General features: G+C 40.4%; 1 protein-coding gene across 1 annotated transcript in view; it reads right to left on the bottom strand.

Moving 5' to 3' along the window:
- Positions 1-21,513, bottom strand: part of GPR158 (G protein-coupled receptor 158) — a 343,663-nt gene that overhangs the window by 113,003 nt on the left and 209,147 nt on the right. Inside the window, exon 5 of the mRNA XM_084782153.1 lies at positions 17,752-17,820. Within this exon, the coding sequence (XP_084638279.1) occupies positions 17,752-17,820 (69 nt within the window). The remainder of the gene's footprint in view (positions 1-17,751; positions 17,821-21,513) is intronic.

Here is a 21,513-nt window from a genome sequence, read left to right as displayed (position 1 = left end):
AATGAAACCAGAACACTTAAACTGATATTCAAGTGTGCGAACCAGTGCAAACAGAATACGCCAAACGGAGAGTGGAGGTGACAGAGCAAGGACTGGAAGGAGCCACAACAGAAAACAACACTCCACTTGAGGACAGATATACAAATTAGGAGGACCACAGAGAGAGGGAGGAGGACATGCAGATAAACTGAAGTTTCTGGAGAAGGGAAAAAGTGAAACATAAAGTTGGATATAATTTTAAATATTTCAGGAATAAACAAATCCTTAAAATTGATGAGGACTGGAAGCAACAACAAAGGGGCAGTATGTGGAGCCTACAGGTGGGGATACTGAAGATGAACAACCCTAGGCAGTGGCATGGACTGGCATTCTGGCTCTCCTCTAGCCGGCTTCCCCATTAGTGGTTTTCCTTGGTGGTTTAGACTATGTAGGTTGCATCCTATGCTGTCATTTTGTGATTGACAGTGGGCTTTGAAGCCTCATGCCGTTTCTAGGTTCTGTGCATCCCATGTGGGATGAGACCAGTAGATTCATCTATCTGCTGTATGGGGAAGTAGCTACCAGAAGCAAGCTTTTGGGTCAACCATGCTGAGGAACACAGAAAGGCAGATAGCTGGAAACTGTGTCGAGGTGAGCCTTGTGTCTATATAAGGTATATAAAATTAAACCTGTTCAAACCGCATGCTGAGACAGTGGTGCAGAATTGTAGGGATTCCATTCATGCTTTGATAAGCACATTGTTATAAGTATATGTTTTGGTCTTTACTTTTCTCTCAGTGTCTGGGTATGTGCCTAGGAGGGTAATTTTTATTCTCTATGGTATTTCTATCTTTAGCTTTTGAGACTATTAAACTGTTTTTCAAAGTGAGTGCACCATTTTGTATTCCCACTTTACCCACACTCTCCCTTCTCATTTTCCATTGTTTTGATGTGTAATAGCCATCTCAGTGGATGTGAAGTGTGGGTTTCCTTTTCTGAAATGCCTTCAGAGATATGGAGAACCTAATTTTGTGATGGCCCCATTGTCATCCTAGTCTGAATCTCCTCCATCAAGATGATTTAGGTTGTAACAGAAAGCTTCGAACCAGTCACACTATTACTACTCTTGGCTTCTTAGAATCTCTTAACACAGACATATCCCTGCTGCTGAAACCATATCACAGCTACCTCCTTACTCTGTTAGGATCACCAGTGTTCTGTTCTCAAACAGGCCAGGCACCCACACTCTATGCCCTTGTATTCATCACTTCTTAACCCTGAACTTGCCTGCACCCCATGTACCTCTTCCACAGTGAGCTTGTACACCCTGTGACGTTGGTGTGGGCTGGATCCTAGGGTGCACTCAGCCCACTAATCTCCAAGGGAACTCCCTTGACTTTCAAAATATTTCTTCAATGTCAAATTCTTATTAAGTGAAGTTAAAGAATTAGTTATTTTGAAACAAACAAGGAAAGGCTAATTCAAACAACTGTGATAGGGACAGGAGGGTAAACCGACACAATTGCAGAGAGTCTGGAATTGGAATAAATAGAGATAGAAGCCAGGATGGTGTAAGGCAGATATGTCACAGTTTGGCACAAAGCAATCCTAACATTGCCTTCATGAGAACAAATCAGAAGATACTCTGGTTATGAGAGAATTCCATAGTCAGATTGTTTTAATTCAAACTGAAGAAACGGGATCTGCAGCACTGTTCCAGTTCTGGTGTAGCCTGGCATTTTAGGTCTTAGTAACAAATCATGAGAACAAAAGATCTGTTTTCAATTCATGTACTACAGTCTGTAGATTAAGGCTTTTGCTCATGGGTAATACACGGCAGGAGCATTTCCTGTTCTCTTTATTATTCCTGTGCTGATCCAAACTGTATAAGTCATTTTTCATTACTGAAGTCTAATATGTTATTTTTAATTAATGTAATGTAAAGCTTAATTAAATTAGATTTCAATTTTAGTTATTCTATGTTAGTATCTGATTTTCTTAGAATTTTAACTGTCTCAAGGAAATCTTCTATTAGTCATATCATGCTCATACAATGGCGTCCAGGTACATCTCTGTGGCCCTCATACAGGAAATGTGCTACTAGGCATCATGAAACATTTGGCCATGTTGGTGGATGATTAAGAAAACAACTGTAGACAAAACAACATGAGCACCCATCACTGGTTTCCTCTTCAATGACATTGATGTTAAAATAAAAGCCAAAACCATTGTAGATACCTTATCAATATTTGTAAGTATATAACTTATACATGATTACAAGATAAATTCCACATTAAGTGTCAAGGTCTACACAGTGTCTCTAAACTGTCACAAGCCAATAAAATAGATGTATTATTTAGAAAAAACTGGAAAAGAGGAAACATAAAGGCAGAACGCTTCTGTGGAATTACACTGCAAAACCCAACCTCAGAAGATGCAGAGCTAGGTAAAGTATCTGAGTGAGGATTTGATAGTTAGGTCCCTTAGAGAGAAGCCTTGAGGATTCTCAGAGGAAGGGATGCATCCAGAATTGTCTCAACTTCTATACTGATTTCAGTAACACTTTCATCTAAAAATGTGAGTTGTAATATGTGAAAGGCTATTTACTTTACAATTTCTGGGATAAGAGAACAAGAAGATGTCTCAGGGAAGTATAGTCATTGCTGTCAGATATTTAGAGGCACAATGTAAGTTATCTAACAGAGTTGTTTGTGGTTACATGTGTGTAATCTCTGTGACTGGCCTACCATTAAGTGACCAAGCCTACATTTAGTGTCAGTGCCATCTCAAGGCTTTGGGACTGCTATGGCCCAAATGTGTTTGTCTCTTTAACCTGTTAGGAGCATTTGTAGATGTGATTAGGTTCTGAGACTGAGTTCTCATGAATGTGGTTGGTGACCTTACAAAATCATCTCCCAAACAGCCCATTACCCCTTTTACCCTGTGAGGGTAAAGTAAGGTTACCTACAATTAAGCAGGTCCACAGCTGACATGGACTCTGCCACTGCCTTGATCTTGGAGCTGTGAGATATAAACAATTTTTTTGTCTATTGATTTGTGCTTCTTTTGTTGGACAGCCATCCAACATTTAACATTTTTATAGCCTCTTAGACTAATATGAGATCATAAAAATATGGTCAATTCTAATGTAGACCTGACTATGTACCATCCTAATCCAAATCCGTTGACTCTAATCATACTTGTATTTCTGTAGCCAGTATCTGCTTCTTGCCATGCTTCCCAAAATGTGGAGAAGTGTGGTGGTGGTGGTAGTGGTGATAGTGGAGGTGGTGGTGGTGGTGGTAGTGGTAGTGGTGATGGTGGTGATGGTGGTGGTGGTAGTGGTGGTGGTGATGGTGGTGGTGGTGGTGGTGATGGTGATGGTGGTGGTGGTGGTGGTGGTGGTGGTGGTGGTGGTGGTGTGGTTATGGTGTTGGTGGTGGTCCTGCTGCTGATGCTGCCGCTGAATGGTCTTGTCCACTTTACCAGTCTCAGCATGGCCAACAAGCAGGGTAGGTGAGAAGGGAAAAAGAGAAGAACACACAAAATCCGGGATGGGAAAATATGTCACCAAAAGGAGACAATTTTTATCTAAGAGTGATGTCCTTAAACTGAGGGGTAGGTAAGTGGAACATAAATTTACTACGTCACAATGAATACTTTTTCCTCCATCTCTCAATTGATTTTTTTTCTTGGAAATGATGAGTTGGCTGCTTTAATGATGCTGACGTCTAGATGAACAGGATCCAGAGAAAGGAGCTGTCCTGAGCTGATAGGGAAGTCATCTGACTGACTGGAAGTATATACTGGGATTCAAAAAGGGGAGGGGCCTAGAAAAAGATAAACTTATTCTGGAACATTCTGCTGAACAAATGATGGAATCCTAAAAAGGATGGATTCTGTCTCCTTTGTTTCTCTTCCTGTAAAGTGTGGAGAGCAACATCTGCTTGCTTGTCTCTGCATGTGGCTGCCAAATAACTCTGGGTCACTTTCTCTATTCTAGAACAAACCAACTTTTAGTTAGGTTTGTGGTGATCCTAGAAGAAATTATTTCATAATTGGCTTGTGCTCTGTGCCATTTAAACCTGTCTGACATTAGGCTTAACTGAAAACTACCACTTTGGGGGTAAAACAAGTGAGAATCAGAAACTTATTCAACTATATGGTCTATACAGAGAGGAAGAAGCCCCAAGTGAGTAGATGCATGTTGTTGACATAGGCACAGGATCAAAGAGAGGTCTTCCTCAGGAGAGCAAGTATGAATGGACAGTATGTGCAAAAAATGTCCTCCAGAACATTTTCCCCAAGATGTTTAGGCCTAAAGACTGCTCCCCTAGAGGACATCCTATTGGGACTTTAGGTAAGAGAAGCATGGGAGAATGGGGAAATAGAAGGATCCAGAGGGTCCTAGAAACCTACAAGAACATTATGATGCGCAGATCTGGGTCCAGGGGTCCTGGACCCAGGTGCTCATACTATGGCACCAGCCAAGGACAATATAGGCAGTAAACTTCAAACCCCTACCCAGATCTAGCCAATGGACAGGACACTCTCCACCGTTGAGTGGAAAGTGAGGTCTGACTTTCATGCAAACTCTGGTGCCCCATTTTTGACCACGTTCCCTGCATGGGGAGGCCTGATGTCACTCAGAGTAAGGATAGCAGGCTACCAAGAAGAGACCTGATACCCTATGAGCATATACAGGGGGAGGAGGTCCCCCTCAGTCAAACACATAGGGAAGGGGAGTAGGGGGAAAGCAGGAGGGAGGGAGGAATGGGAGGATACAAGGGATGGGCTAACAATTGAGATGTAATATGAATAAATTAACAAAAAAAAAGACTGCTCCCCTAGAGAGTGCTCCTATGGATATTAGCTAAAGCTGTCTCCTTAATCAGGTTGTATACCATAAGCCCTGCCTCCTAGTTCATTTGTATGTAATCACCCCAGTTCTCTATTCAATTCTATAGAATTAACAATAAGCTTCTGGAGGCTCTGCAGTTCTCCAACAGACATCCCAGTCCACAAAACCCCTGCTTCCTACTTGTTTAGCTTCCTGCACATTTATCTTCCTGTGTGTGTGTTTGTCTTTTCCTCATTTCCCTACCACCACCCACGTCAGGTGTGTCCCTGGAGTTGTGCAGGATGTGGCAGTGGTCCCTTCATACTTGGAAGGATTTTTACATTGAGTCTCAACTCAAACCTTTAACCATCAAAACTGGATGATGGCCCCTTACATCCTTTGTATTGTCCATTTCCACCGGATGAAATAGGGAAAGTTTATTGACTGACCAAGACCGATACATGGGCCTCCTCATCTCTCTGCAAATGTTGTTTAGTATCTTGTTATCACCACCATGAAGAGATGGTTGGAGAGTTGAGAGATAGTTCTCAGCTTTGTCACTGAGCAGCTGGGGGAAGTTGTCTGCATAGAAACATCCCTCATCCTCTCATTTGCAAAAGCAAGAGTTTGAGCAAATGCTAAAATGTATCTTGGCTCTCTTCAAGGTCAAATAATTTAGCATTCTTCTGTGTAGGATTGGGCAGTTTAAAATATGTATCATATTGACACATGTGTTTGTGCCCTTTATTGATCACAAACCAATTAAGAAACCCTCAGGATAAGAAATAATTATCAACTGCAATAGATGTGTTAATCAAAGCAAAACAAAGTTCTAGACTTACATTATCAGTAATAAGTTTTATAAACGTAAAAGGGTGGAAGGATCAGAGATGGTGACGCTGATCACATACTGTGTCTGATCAGCAGAACTAAACTGATGAAGAGAGTTGGAAGCTACAGAGCACCAGACCTGGAGGAACCTGAGTGAGAGGGGTCAGGTCCACACTGTGTGGAGCACGGATAGGTCTGGTATCGGGCCATCCAGTTAGTCCATGGAGGAGTCCCTGGATTCCTCCCAGTGTCTGGATGCAAGTCTGTCTGCAAGTTGCATCAGCACTCTATAGTTCAGGCTGTGTGTCTCAGACTACGATGTGTGCTGAAGCACACCAGCGTCTGGGTCTTCTAGCTTAGGGAAGAGCCCAGGGTGTGGAGCATGGGTGGATCTGACCTCAGACCACCCAGCCAATCCACACAAAGCTCCTGGCTCCAAAGCCATCCACATGCCACCTGCAAGCACACTGCACCAGCACTCAGTGAGCTGTAGGGCACAAGCATGTAGATTGGCCTCCATAGGAGACCCTATGATGTGAATCTGACCTCAAGACAGCAGGCCAATCCACAGAGAGTTCCTGGCTTCAAGCAGGCACAGGAGCAGTCCCCAAACTTTAGCTGCATGCCTACAGGCACACAACATCCTCTGTCTCTGTCTCTAAGTAAGCAGTGGGCCCCAGGGCCCCAGTATCTGAGCCTTCTAGCCCAGAGGAAACCTCACAGTGTGGGTACATGGGTGGAACTGAACCCAGGTCACCCACCTGATCCACAGAAGGGTTCCATGATCCCCGCAAATGAGGAGTCTCAACCTGTAGCTACTCACTTACAAGAGGCTCTCAACAGCCAGTGAAGGACACCAGAAACTACCACCCAATGCCATAGACAGCAAGATGACTAAAGGCCAGTATAAAAATACAAACAACAAAAGCCAAAATAATACAGCCTCTCCAGAGCCCAGTTATCCCAAAGCAGTCAGCCCTGGAAACTCAAACACAACTGAAATACAAGAAAATGACCTCAAATCCTTCATAATGAAGATGATAATGTAGGAAATGAATAAAATATGTAAACAAATTCAGGAAAATACAGCCAAACAGATTGAGGACCTTACAAAGGCCTATAGTGAGGAAATGAAGAAATCACTGCTAGAAATTCAGGAAAAGACAAACAATCTAGTGAAGGAAAACAATAAAATGGTTCAATATCTGAGGATGAAAATGGAAAAAAAAAATCCCACCAGCAATGAAGGAGTGTTCCTCTCCACATCCTCGCCAGCATGTGGTGTCACTTGAATTTTTTATCTTAGCCATTCTGATAGATGTAAGATGGAATCTCAGAGTTGTTTTTATTTGCATTTCCCTGATGACTAAGGAGGTTGAGCATTTCTTTAAGTGTTTCTCAGCCATTCAATATTCCTCTGTTGAGAATTCTCTGTTTAGTTCTGAGCCCCATTTCTCAATTGGGTTATTTGGTTTGGTGTTTAATTTCTTGAGTTCTTTATATATTTTGGATATTAGACCTTTGTCAGATGTAGGGTTGGTGAAGATCTTTTCCCAGTCTGTAGGCTGTTGCTTTGTTCTGTTGACAGTGTCTCCTGCCTTACAGAAGCTTCTCAGCCTAATGAGGTCCCATTTATTAATTGTTAACCTTAAGGCCTGGGTAAAAGTTCAAACTGAGGAAAGCCTGGAGAGAACTTAGAGAAGAAAACAGGAACTTCAGAGGTAAGTATCACTAACAGAATATAAAAGATAGAGGAAAAAATCTCAAGTGTACAAGATACAATAGAGAGATTTGATGCAACCATCAATTAAAATGTTAAATTTAAAAAATTCCTGACACAAAACATCCAAGAAGTCAAGGACACCATGTAAAGATGAAACCTAAAAATAATAGGAATTGAAGAAAGAGAAGATGCCTAGCTTGAAGGCCCAGAAAATAATCATAGAAGGAAATTTCCTCAATTTAAAGAAAAAGATGCATATAAACATACAAGAGGCCTACAGAAGACATTATAGTGTAGACCAGAAAAGAAAATCCTTCCACCACATAATAATCAAAACACAAAATGTACAGAACAAAGAAAATATTAAAAATCAGCGAGGGAAAAAGGCAAAGTACCTTACAATGGCAAATCTATCAGGATCACAACCAACTTTTCAGAAGAAACCATAAAAGCCAGAAGGTCCTGTGCAGATGTCTTGCAAACCCTTAGAGACCACAGATGCCAGACCAGACTACTATACCCAGCAAAACTTTCAATAACCATAGATGGAGAAAACAAGATATTCCATGACAAAAACAAATGTAAACAATAGCTATCTACAAATCCAGCCCTACAAAAGATAGCAGAAGGAAAACTCCAACCAAAAGGTGAAATAGAAATTTTCACATTAGCAAAATAAAAACCAGACAAACACACAAACACACTACTACAACCAACAGCAAAATAAAAGGACCTAACAGTCACTGGACACTAATCTCTCTCAATAGCAATGGTCTCAACTCTCCAATAAAAAGACACAGACCAAAATAATAGATGCATAAACAAAACCCAACAGTCTGCCTCATTCAAGAGACACATCTCAGCCACAAAGATAGACATTCCCTTAGGGTGAAAGGCTGGAAAAAGGTCTTTCAAGCAAACAGACACAAGAAGCAAGCTGGAATATCCACTCTAATATCTAATAAAATAGACTTTCAACCAAAATTAATCGAAAGTGATAAGGAAGAATACCTTATACTCATCAAAGGAACACTCTATCAAGATGACATCACAAAATTCTGAACATTTATGTCCCAATACAAGGGTACACACATTTGTAAAAGAAACATTAATAAAACTTAAACCTCACATTGATCCCTACACATTAATAGTGGGAGACTTCAACACCCCATTTTTACCAAAGGAAAGGTCAACAAAACAGAAGCTAAACTGAGAAATAATGACACTAACTGATGTCATTAATCAAATGGACCTAACAAATATCTACACAACTTTTCACCCAAATACAAAAGAGTATATCTTCTTCTCATTATCTCACAGAACTTTCTCCAAAACTGACCACATAGTAGGTTACAAAGCAAGCCTCAACAAATATAAGAAGATTGAAATAACACCTTGTATCCTATCAGACACCATGGACTAAAGCTGGGCCTCAACAACAACAGAAATAACAAAAAACCTACACACACATGGAATCTCAACAACTCTCTACTTACTATAATTTTTGGACCATAAGACACACCCAGGTTTTAGAGCAGTAAAACAAGAAAACAATATTCTGAACCAAATTAGTACTAGTATAATAAAATATTTATTAAAATATAACAAAATATGGTGATATTAAACAGTATTAACTCAACAGGAGGAAAGACTTAGAAACTCAAGCACCTTTCTAGTTTCCGGGAAAGCCCCAAAAACTCATCATCGCTAGTGTCAGAATCCAGGAAGCTCAGTTGCTGACAATCACTTGTATCACTTTCTTCTCTATCTTCATAGATGATATTATCTTACGTTCTATCTAAGGCATTGCTAATGTCACATTTTTTGAATGATCATACAACGATTTCTTTCTTCACTGACTGCCATGACGGTTTAACCCATTCACAAACCTGAGTGATAGTGGGCCTCTTCATTTGTCCTGTTAGAGTCATATTATGATTCCCAGAAACCATCCATTTGTCCCACTCTTCCCTCATAAAGACACACTGAACCCTGCATGCATTCCTAGGCTGGCACACTGAAGACATTGGTAAGCGATCTGTTTGTTGATTCCTGATACATAGCAGTCAGACTATAAGGCCACCTTAATTCCCCCTGCACACACCTTTTTGGGGGGAAATACAGTAATGACAACTGGGTCATGGAAGAAAGAAAGAAATTAGGAACTTCCTAAAATTCAATGAAAATGAAGATATAAAATACCCAAATTTATGGGACACATTGAAAGCAGTGCTAAGAGACAGTTCATAGCACAAAGTGCCTACATAAAGAGATTGGAAACATCTCAAACAGGCAACTTAATGACACATCTGAAAGCCCTAGGGAAAAAAAGAAGCAGAAACACCCAAGAGAAGTAAATGGCTGGAAATAATCAAACTCTAGGCTAACATCAATAAAATAGAAACACAGAAAACAATTCAAAGAAGCAACAAAACCAAGGGCTGGTTCTTTGAGAAAAATCAATGAGATAGACAAACCCTTAGCCAAACTAACTAAAAAGCAGAGAGACACTATCCAAATCAACAAAATCAGAAATAAAAAGGGAGACATAACAACAGACACTGGAGAAAGAATCATTAGGTCTTACTTCAAAATTTTTTATGAAATGGATGGTTTTCTTGATATATTCCACTTGCCAAAGTGGAAATCAGGTAAACAAATTAAATAGTTCAATGTCTCCTGAGGAAATAGAAGCAGTCATCAAAAGTCTCCCAACCAAAAAAGGCCCAAGGCCATATGTTAACAACACAGAATCTACCAGACCATCAAAGAAGAGCTAATACCGATACTCTTCAAGCTACTACAAAATAGAAATGGAAGGAACATTACCAAACTCATTCTATGAGGCCACAGTCACCTTGATACCTAAATCTCACAAAGACCCAACAAAGAAAGAAAATTTAAGGCCAACTTCCCTTATGAATATGGATGAAAAAATACTGAATAAAATACTTGCAAACTGAATCCAAGAACACATCAAAAATATTATTCATCTTAACCAAATAGGCTTAATCCCAAGTATGCAGGGATGGTTTAATATACGGAAATCCATCAATGTAATCCATCATATAAACAAGCTGAAATAAAAAGCCACATGATCATCTCCTTAGATGCCAAAGAGCATTTGACAGAATCCAACACCCATTCATATTTAAAGTCTTAGAGAGATCAGGGATACAAGGCACAATACCTAAACCTATATACAGCAAGCCGATAGCCACCATCAAACCAGACGGAGAGAAATTCAAAGAAATGCCACTAAAATCAGGGACTAGATAAGGCTGCCCATTCCATCTATAGCTTTTCAATACAGTACTTGAAGTTCTAGCTAGAACTTAGACAACTAAGGGAGATCAAAGGGAACCACACAGAAAGGAAGAAGTCAAAGGATCACTATTTTCAGATGATATGATAGTATACATAAGTGAGCCCAAAATTCTACCAGAGAACTCTGACAGCTGACAAATACCTTCAGCAAAGTAGCTGGATACAACTAATTAAAAAAAAATATTATCAGTAGCCTTCCTGTGTAAAAATAACAAATGGGCTGAGAAAGAAATTAGGGAAGCTACACCCTTCACAATAGCCACAAATAATATAAAGTGTCTTGGCGTGACTCTAAGAAAGTGAAAGTCTTGTATGAAAATTCTCAAGTCTCTAAAGAAAGAAACTGAAGAAGATATCAGAAGATAGAAAGATCTCCCATGCTCATGGATCGGGAGGATAAACATAGTAAAAATGGTCATATTGCCAAAAGCAACCTACAGATTCAATGCAATCCCTATCAAAATACCTACACAATTATTTACAGACCTTGAAAGATCAATTCTCAAATTCACATGGAAAAACAAAAAATCTAGAATAGCTAAAACAATCCTGTACAATAAAAGATCTTCTGGAGGATAACTGTCCCTGATCTCAAGCTGTACTGTAGAGCAACAGTAATAAAAATGGCATGGCACCCAACTATTCCACTCCTGGGCATATATACCTGAAACATGCTCCATCATACAGAAAGAACATTTGCTCAACTATGTTCATAGCAGCCTTATTCATAATAGCCAGAATCTGGAAGTAACCTAGATGTTCCTCAACAGAAGAATGGATGAAGAAACTGCGGTACATTTACACAATGGAATACTACTCATCTATTAAAAACAAGGAAATCTAGAATTTTTCAGGCAAATGGATGGAACTAGAAATGATCATCCTGAGTGAGGTAACCCAGACCCAGAATGACATGTATGGTAGCTTTAGCTCAACACTAATGTCCTCTGAGAGACTCCATGTAGAAGGGAATCTGGACTGATGCCAGGACTTGCTGTTGAGCTCCTGGTAGAGTGCTGAGAGGGGTGTGGAAGAATTGGGGACATAGAAGGACTCAGAGAGTTCAGGAACCCCACAAGGAGACCATCAGAGCTGGCAGATCTCGATCCAGGGGGGAGGCCTGCACAAACTGTTGCACCAACCAAGGGCAGTGCATACTGCAAACTTAGACTCCCTGTTCAGATCTAGCCAATGGACAACTCATTCCCTACAGTTGTGGGGAAAGTGGGGACTGCCTCTGACATGAACTCTGGTGTCCCTGATTTGATCACTTCCCCTTGGTTGGATGCCTGGTGGGCACTCAGAGGAAGGGGAAGCAGGCTCTCTGCATGAGACCTGATAGGCTGTGGCCATATGGTTGGGGAGGTGGTCCCCTCTGTCAGAGGCCTAGAGGAGAGGAATAGGGCAGATGACGGAGGAAGGGTGGGACTGAGAAGATACAAGAGAGGAGATAACATTCAGGATGTCATCAGAATAAAGTATAATAAATTAAAATTTAAAAAATAAATTGAAAGTGCCTTTTGTGTAATTTAAAAGAAACATACGCTTTAGTTCCCCTCCCCCCCCCCCCGTGAAAGTCTGTTTTACTTCTTTTATAAGCTATACAGAAGTATTTAAGTGATCATGGGTGATAAATCACTTGCTCACAATGTATAGACTTCAAGCCATGAGATTCTTTTGAGAATCTGTAAGAAAAGGCTTCAAAAAGCTGCAGCTCGCGCTACCAATTATAACAATGCTAACTTTAGTCAGATTTTGGTTTGTCCTCGTCTGCACAATTATGATAATGTCTAATTTGGACTTTCCCATGTAAGTATTGTTATGAAATCGTCTGTAGTCCAAGAGAGCTTAGAAATGGCAAAAAATAACCTTAATTCTTGCAAATCTGGAGAACAATATGCAGCCCAAAGAGAATAAAAAGTCCATTGCGTAACACAGAAGAGCAGGGAACAGCCTAGCCACCTCCTATGAAACAGCCCAGCTGCCTCCCATGGAACAGCCCAGCCTTAAAAACAACTTATTTTATCCAGGTATACTTTTAAAAGCTGTAATTCCCAGCACATTTCACTAGCAGCCGGAGCTCAGAAAGTAGGCAAGATATTTAAAAGCAGGAGAGGTTTGGGTCACATTTACACCAGTTAGAGCTTTTGACCACAAAAGCTGAATACCCCCAACCCTAACCTGGTTTCTGAATTCAGAGCCTCAGAGGGTTTGCTTTTCAGATTAGGGGTGCCCAATTGGTCCAGCCTATCACAATACGCCAAAATGCTCTAATATATAAACATTTCTAGTCCTCTTTCAGATAAGGAACTTCCGAACTTCCAATTTGCCTTATCTGATTAACACTGAATTCAATACCTGCAAAACTCTATCTAAAAGTTATAAACTTTGTTTCTACAAGTTCTAAACAAGCTAAGCTATCCTGCCCCAGTGCCAAGATCATTCTTGTTAAGACTGTTTCATACATGTACATACAGTCCCATAAAGAACTTCACTAACAACCACCAAAATAGCATTCCCTGATCTATTACGTAAAGTAAAATGATTCTCCTTTCTAAAATGTATCAATAATGTATTTTAATATCCATCGTCTCCCAAATCTTACATGATACTCCTTAGTTCAATACGCCTTATAGAATTTGATTCCTTCTGTCCTTAGAACATGGATGATATCATCGTTAGCTTCAGTTACCAACTTAACACAGCTGGAAAGAGGAAACTTTAGTTTAAAAAAAAATCACTTCTTCAGATTGGCACATTTGTGAGGACACTGTCTTGACTGTGACTTGATGTAGGAGGGTCCATACCACTGTGGGTGGTACCATCCCTAGGCAAGTGGGTCTGGGCTGGAGATGAAAGGTAACAGTACAGGCCATAGGAAACAAGCCAGTAAGCAACATTCTTCTATGGCCTCTGCTTTGGTTCCTACTTCCAGGTTCCCACCTGGAGTTCCTGCCTTGACTTCCCTTGTTGACAGACTATAACCTGTAAGCCAAATAAACTGTTCCCTCCCTGACATAGTTTCAGTTAAGGTTTTATCACAGTAGTAGACACTAACTTAAGGATGGAGATACAGGGCATAAAATTGAATCTCAAGAAGTTACGAAAAGGATGAAGGCAGCAGGGTGAGGCATGCTGTTGACTCTGGTGGAGACAGTTTACATGATAAGTCTCCCTTCTTATGGAGGCTTATGGTGCTGCCTTCATATTTTTAGCTATCAAGTATTTCCCTTTTTTTCTATATCTAATGTGACCATGGGTAGAAGGCCATTAGATTATTTTCAAACATGCCTCTACCCAATTAAAGCATCCCAAGTAACTGTTCAATATTTAGCAACCAAACATTGTGATTTCAAATCCTCTACTTTTCTATAACATATCTTCTCTGTAATGGGCTTTACGGTTGTTCTATAGGTGATGTTCAGAAATATGACCACTTAAATAAGTATGCATCTTATTAGTAAATATGAGCCAGGCTTTTGTTAATGCCACAGAATGACATTTCAAAGGTTTCTCCTCCTAATTATAGGCAATAAAAACAAATAATAAAGGAGCCATGGTTCGTATTTCCTGCTGCCAAGAAGATTCCTTGCATTGCAGCAGGACATATGGCTGGGGATCAGACAGTGAGGAGGAAATAGTGCCTGGTGAGACAGAAGAGACAGGAAAAACAGGGAAACCTCATCAAAGGCCTCAAAAGCCAGGATAAGGGTTTTAACTTTTCTTCTAAGAGTACTGATAAGACAGCAGTATGGTAACAGCTTAGAGTTGATATTATTAACAACCTGTTAATGACAGGGTAGATAATGGGCTTAAACACAGCAGAGGTTCATGCAAAACAAACAAACAAACCATTAAAAACAGATAATGTAGAATGTATTCACATTATTAAGATAATTCTTCAGGTTACTTAGGTCACTTCAACTTTTTTACTGATTTCTTAGGCCATTCTGTGATTCTGGTCAAATACCTCTGGTAGTTCTATGGGGGAGATTAAGTAATAGGGCACATGGCATACCCCTTACAGAGGCACATGGCATACCCCTCACAGAGGCACATGGCATACCCCTTACAGAGGCACATGGCATACCCCTTACAGAGGCACATGGCATACCCCTCACAGGGGCACATGGCATACCCCTTACAGAGGCACATGGCATACCCCTCACAGGGGCACATGGCATACCCCTTACAGAGGCAGAACATAAGGAATGAAAAATACCTGGTCTGAGTACAGCCTGCCTTTGGATCCATTTCCCAAGTTCTTTATATATTTTGGATATTAGACCTTTGTCAGATGCAGGGTTGGTGAAGATCTTTTCCCAGTCTGTAGGCTGTCGCTTTGTTCTATTAACAGTGTTTCCTGCCTTACAGAAGCTTCTCAGCCTCACGAGGTCCCATTTATTAATTGTTGACCTTAAGGCCTGGGCCGTTGGTGTTCTGTTCAGGAAGTTGTCTCCTGTGCCCGTGTGTTCCAGGCTCTTCCTCACTTTTTTATTCTAACCAAACTGGAGTGTCTTATATGGCCTCAGTAGGAGAAGGCACGCATAGTCCTGCTTCAGGTGCCAGGGTGGATCCCATGCCCCTCAGGATCCTCCCCTTCTCAGAGAAGGAGAGAGAGGAGCGAATGGGGGAGACTAGGAGGTTGGAACTAGGAGAAGAGGAGGGAGGGGCCTTGGATCAGGCTCTAAAATGATTAAACAAATAAATAAATGTGAAAAAAGGAAAATACCCAATCTTTAAACTCCATGTTGCTTCTTTATTAATTGCTATACATGCTTCTATGTGAGTTAGAAAGAATGTAGATGATTTCTATGGGAAGGTAAAATATAATTTTCTCAGTTCCTTTGAGTTACTATGACAAAATGCCTGAGCCTGGATGATTTATAAAGAAACTGTGCTACATGGGCTAGCTAGTGTCATGTGAACTTGACACAAGCTAGAGTCATTTGGGAAAAAGGAACCTCAATCAAGAAAATACCCTCATTGGTTGACTCATAGGCAAACTTGAGTACTGATTTTTGTGAGAAGACCCAGTCCACTGTAGGTTGTGCCACTCCTGGGAAGATAGCCCTGGACAGTATAAGAAAGTTGACTGAGAAAACCATTAAGAACAAATCAGTAAACAACATTCTTCCATGGCTTCCACAACAGTTCCTGCCTCCAGGTTCCTGCCTTGAACTCCTGCCCTGACATCCTTCCATGATGGACTGTGATGTAGAAGTATAAATGATTTAAGCCTTTCCTCCAAAAAGTACTTTGGTGGGGGTGGGGGGAGGGCAGGGAGGGATGGGGGAATACAAGACAGGGTTTCTCTGTGTAGCCTTGGCTGCCCTGAAACTCACTCCGTAGACCAGGCTGGCCTCTAACTCACAGATCTACCTGCCTCTGCCTCCCAAGTGCTGGGATTAAATGTGTGTGCCTACAAGCCCTGCCTCAAGTTGCTTTTGATCATGGTGTTTTTCACAGCAGTAGAAACCTCAGCAGTAGAAGACAGAAGGACAAAAGGAGTGAAATTCCCTCCATTCTGCTCTTTTAATGTAACTACAGCACAGCCCTTGGGACCAAAGCATCTGCGAGAAAGTTGCACCTCCCAGCTCAGTTGCTCTGGGGGTTGCTTCTGACACACAAATCTGGGGAACACATCCAGATCACAGCACTGATTATATCTGGATGCATTTGAATTTTTAAAGAGAGTAGAGAATGTAATTCAAGACCTAAATAAATCAAGTACACTTGATCTAAACTAACTGAGAGGAGAGGAATAGAAAAGTACTGGAGAGGCCATACATAGTCCATGTCACGCTTGGCTTTCTAATTTGCTGGTAAGGATCTTGTTTTTACCAGGGAACATTTTACAAGTGGTGAGAAGGGTAAGATGGCCAGTCTATGTTTGGTGTTAAAAGTAGCTGATGTTTTGAAAGTAGAGTATAAGGGACAGAAGCCTAGATTCCCCTGATAGACTGCCATAATAATACAGGAATGATGGGCCTTGTTACATTCCTACTGTATTTCCAAAGGTCGACTGGCTAATGTGAGAGAAGAAGAGGTGTTAAGCAGTAACTAAGAGAATTGAGTAGGCTTGGGTGGAGAGCCAAAAGGCTGGATTTTAGGCAACATCAGAACCTCGGCTGAGGAATTTCCTCAGGATCCCAGTGGAGGAGAAAGTAAGCAAGTGAGTATGAGTTTGGAGTTGTTAAGGTGAGAGAGAGACAAGGAGTAGAGAGATCCGAGAGAGAACGGCGGGAGGAACAAGAAGGAAAGAACACAATGTAGGGCCAGCCCTGCCTTGTCCTCTGGCACCATCTCAGCTTTCAGATCTTGGAGACTCTACTTGGTATTGTATTCCCTGGACTTGGTTATGAGTCATTCCAAAGTGCCCCTGTGGTGCGCGGCTGTCACTACTACGAATCTTTGTCATGCTTTATCACAGGGATCTGTACTGACTCATTTCTTCCTGTAAGTCATAAGCCTCTTTAGAGAAGAAATCGAGTATTCCCAGAAATTACCTCCATGCTTATCAAACGATAGCTTCAGAACACCAACAGTTGAACTGAATTAGTAATTTGAGATTTACCATTACAGGCACAGTGCTACTGTTATAAAATGAGTCTGCTATGACTAGTACGAGAAGTACCATAATACATTTATTTCATTAAGTTTATTTTTCTTTATAGTTTTTCATAGGGAAATTTCCAGGATTACCTTGTTGGTAGGTTTGCTGTTCAGATTTATAGTAGGGAGCAGGAAGGATGAAAGTAATACTTACTTTTATATGTGTTAAACATGTGCACCAAACAAGACCTTCACATGATACCTTACCTAAATATTTGACACCCCTCACAGAATTAGAAGGAAGAATACAATTATTTTCCAAGGAAAACCCCCACACACAAGATTTATAAAGAATTTGTAAGTATCTAAGGTCACTCAAATTGTAGGAGTCAGATTTAAATATGTATCAACACTTTGTTAATATGATATACATATAACATATGAAAAATCAAAATTAAATAGGTGACTACTTTTAAAATAGTAGGACATCACTTACCGGAAAGTACAGGAGCAGAGACCCAAAGAGTATTGTTTCCAACAGGATGAGACCAGAAGCCCTGATGCTCTGAAAGACAGATTGAGAATGTCATTGTTAACTTCATTTCCAGGCAGGGAGGGTTTATGCTACTATAAAATGCCTCAGCCCAGAAAACATTACTCTTTAGGGTGACATTAACTAAATAAATATAATCTAGCTAGCGTTCAGGTAGGTGAACGGCTGACACATGAGGGAAGTCTCACTATAAAGTGATGACAGCCCTAACAATGTCATCAGCGACTTCACAGACTCTTACTCTCTGGAACTTGAGTTACAGAATCATCTGAGAAGCCAAGAACACTACCTTGAAGATTCCTGCAGTCTGAGAAATTGTAACTGACACAGATCTTTTCTCTATTTCTGAGGCATAAGCCACCAGTGCCCTTACCCATTACGGGGACGCCTGCTGGATTACTGTATGGAATCTCAATGATGTAATATACTCCCCCGTAACACAGCTTCACTGTGCAAACAATAGGAATCACACAACATACAAAATGTTCCTTGCCTCAAATGTTATCTATCCTACAGTCAAAATCCAAAAGACTAAGTTGTTTTTGAGTGGGCTTCCTAATATTTAGTTTGTAAGCACAAATGTATTTAATGATCTTATGACTTTTTTAATAATCTACAAAAATAGCAAATTCCTATAACAAAATAAGGCTGAGGCAAGAAATAAAGTACCAAATCAACCTTAGCTTATAACAATAAATTTGGCCTCAATGAGCTTAAGTTTCAAGTTAGGGTATGTATATTAATTACCAAATCAAACCAAAAAAAAAATGACAGTCGCTCTGGAATCCCCATGTTTTCATTAAATGCAATGTAAAATGTGCGAACAAATTACCAGCATACAAATTTCTTTCTTAACAGGAAAGTAATGTGAAGGAAGAAAATTAATTCCGAAACAACCAAAATAGGCTAGGAATCCAAACTATGACAGTACATCATATCTTTTTAAAAATAATCTGATAACTGGATAGCCAGGGAAAAAGAAAGAAAGAAGATCCTCATTCTTCTTCCAAAACCTTGCAGAGTATTAAACACACCAAGCTGCCGTATGTGATCCTTCAGAGGGCTTGTGACTAGCAGTGGTAGAATAGTGCATGCTGTGGATCATTTAAGGGGCGTCCTTCCCCCATTTATTTTCTGTGGTGCTCAGGACAGAGCCGAAGGCCTGCACGTAGCAGACAAGCACTGTACCTGCACAATATACCTTCTGCCTCTATGTGGCTTGTTGAGACGGGCCACTGTTTTACCTAACCGATGCTTTAGTGAAAAGGAGTTTTCTATCAGCGGTGTTTGAGTTTGGGCTGGTAAAATATATAAAACGGCAAAGTTACATTTGCAAAGCATACCTACTTCTGGATGTTTTATAGCTTATGTTCTTTTTTTTTTTTAATATGACACTAAGACTCGGACTCCAACCCATTATGCAAAACTTCTTGTAAAATAATCTGTGCAATGTTGACTGACAGAGAAGCAGAGGAAGGAGCTGGACAGGCCAGCAGGAAACAGGCTTGGAAATTAATGTTGCCTCACGGGGAATTCTGAAATAGTTACTTCGGTAGGCACAGTGGACTTCAGTGGCCTTGCCTATAAAAATGAGAATTCTAACACCTTATTAAACCCAGTAAGTTATCAGAGATGATGTTGGACTTGGCACATAACTCTGTATTTAGTTTTTAAGGCATAAAGCAGCACCCGGCTGATGAAGTGGAAAATTCTAGGTATATATCGATAGCAACAAAAAATTGTTTTATGTTTGGGATGAAAAATGACTCAGGAAGTGACTGAAGAGACAGCTTGGTGGTTAAGAGCACACACTGTGTTTGCACTGGACTTGAGTTTGCTTCCCAATGACCATGCCAAAAAGTTCACAAACATCTATAAGTCTAGCTCCAGGGGACCTGTCACCCTCTTCTGCACTCATGTGCACAGACATGCACAATTTAAAAATAACACAAAAAACAGTAATAAAAATAAAGTCCAAACTTACACCAGAGGATCCAAGTGCCCAGAGATAGGGGAGGCTCAAGTTCATCATTTGGTGTGTGATGATGCTGTGATGTAGTGGCTTCTTCCCTTATCAATGGCTCTGGTTGTTGTAAGAGCAATGGACTGTATGCCGGTGCTTTAGTCGTTACAATGTGTAAACACACAGCAGTGGTGTGTTTATGTGTATTCTCACAGCTACCTGTCTCCTTCACACTTTACATTAGAGGTGTATGTGCCACTTGCTTAGCCTCCGTCCTGGATGAACAGGGAAGCCTAGAATTCCAGCTCTTAAGTTGGAATTCTGACAAGTGGCTCTGGAGGAATAGTTCTAAATGTGCACTTTTCCCTTTCAAAATATCCTGTGGTGGATCTAGCTTCAAAGTCTAACAGAAGGAGCCAAACACAACGAATAGTTCCTCAGGACAAAGAAGAGTTGCATGTGACCTAAAATATTCCATCACCATTCCCAGTGCCTTGCTGGTACTGTAACTTTTAACTGGACAAAAAATCATTTCTTTACATTTGATACCAAAGATTACATAGACAGTTACTATGAGTGATCCACTGGTTAAGTGTAAAAGATGTGAAGAGAGAAGTGCTCGGTGATGGGAGGGGAAAAACTAAAAAAATGGAGGCAGATGATAGAGACAATGAGCAAACTGACAGAGGCCAAGAAAAACATTCACCTCCATAACAGTTTTGCTTGAGATACAAATAGTAGGATAGAACTAATTTTAACTAGAGCTGGGAAATGGGAAATGCAGGGGAGGGAAGTATTTTTTTGAAAGACAGTCAACAATATATGGTATAATGGCATTTATATAAAGCACCGAGCCAGCACACATGAACATCTACATAAATAAAGGTCCAAATTCGGAGTTGTGTACAACCAGTGGCTCACAGGCTGTGCACAGCCCAGGATAGCTGTGAATACAGCCTATCCCATTGTAGATAACAATGCCACACCACCCTTGGTCCAGAGGACTCTTTCTAACCTGGCAACAATGGTCTCTTCTGAAGAAGAGATTATATTTAGCATAAGAGAATCAACCTATAATTTTTTTTTTCATTTAAGGAGATATAGTCCAAGATTGCTGAGTCATAGCTTTTTTGTACTTAACTGAAGAAAACCTAAAATCTGTTAACTCAACCCTTATAAAATTCTATGCTTATGAATTATAACTTGCAACAGTTTAAATAAAACCTTTCTTCTAACTAACATTAATAAATATGATTGCAAAGCTTTGTAATAGAGAGCACTGTTCACCTCCTTCTACCCTCACCAGGTATGCCTTCCCCGGCTCCCAAATCCTCACAGATAAATTGTGAAGATTTATATGACAAATTCAAACCTGTGGGTCAAAGAAAAGGCTGATAATATTCTACTAATTTTATCAAATTGTGTCATCACCCTGGTACGCACAGTGCAGAGGCACATGCTCTTTGTATGCCTGCAGCTTCCACAGGCACATTTGCCCCATGCAACAACCCCCAAGGAAGCCCAAGCCATGAGAGTAATAACAGGACAAGAATGCTGAGGGCTGAGCTTTTAAAACTAATTTAAATGGCTTGTTATTATTTCCCTGACTCTACAGGACTGACTCTATTTCGTTTGTGTATTTTAAACAGTTTAAGCCTCTAGGGAAATAACACACATCTTGCTAACACCATGCAGCTATTTTTGATCATTGCCAACGTCTTTAACCTTGCAGTGTTTAAACT

Source organism: Acomys minous, assembly GCF_964271855.1.
Source record: "Acomys minous genome assembly, chromosome: 5".
NCBI lineage: Eukaryota > Metazoa > Chordata > Mammalia > Rodentia > Muridae > Acomys > Acomys minous.
Note: the sequence above shows the minus strand (reverse complement) of the source record. Positions and strands in the feature narration are given on the sequence as shown.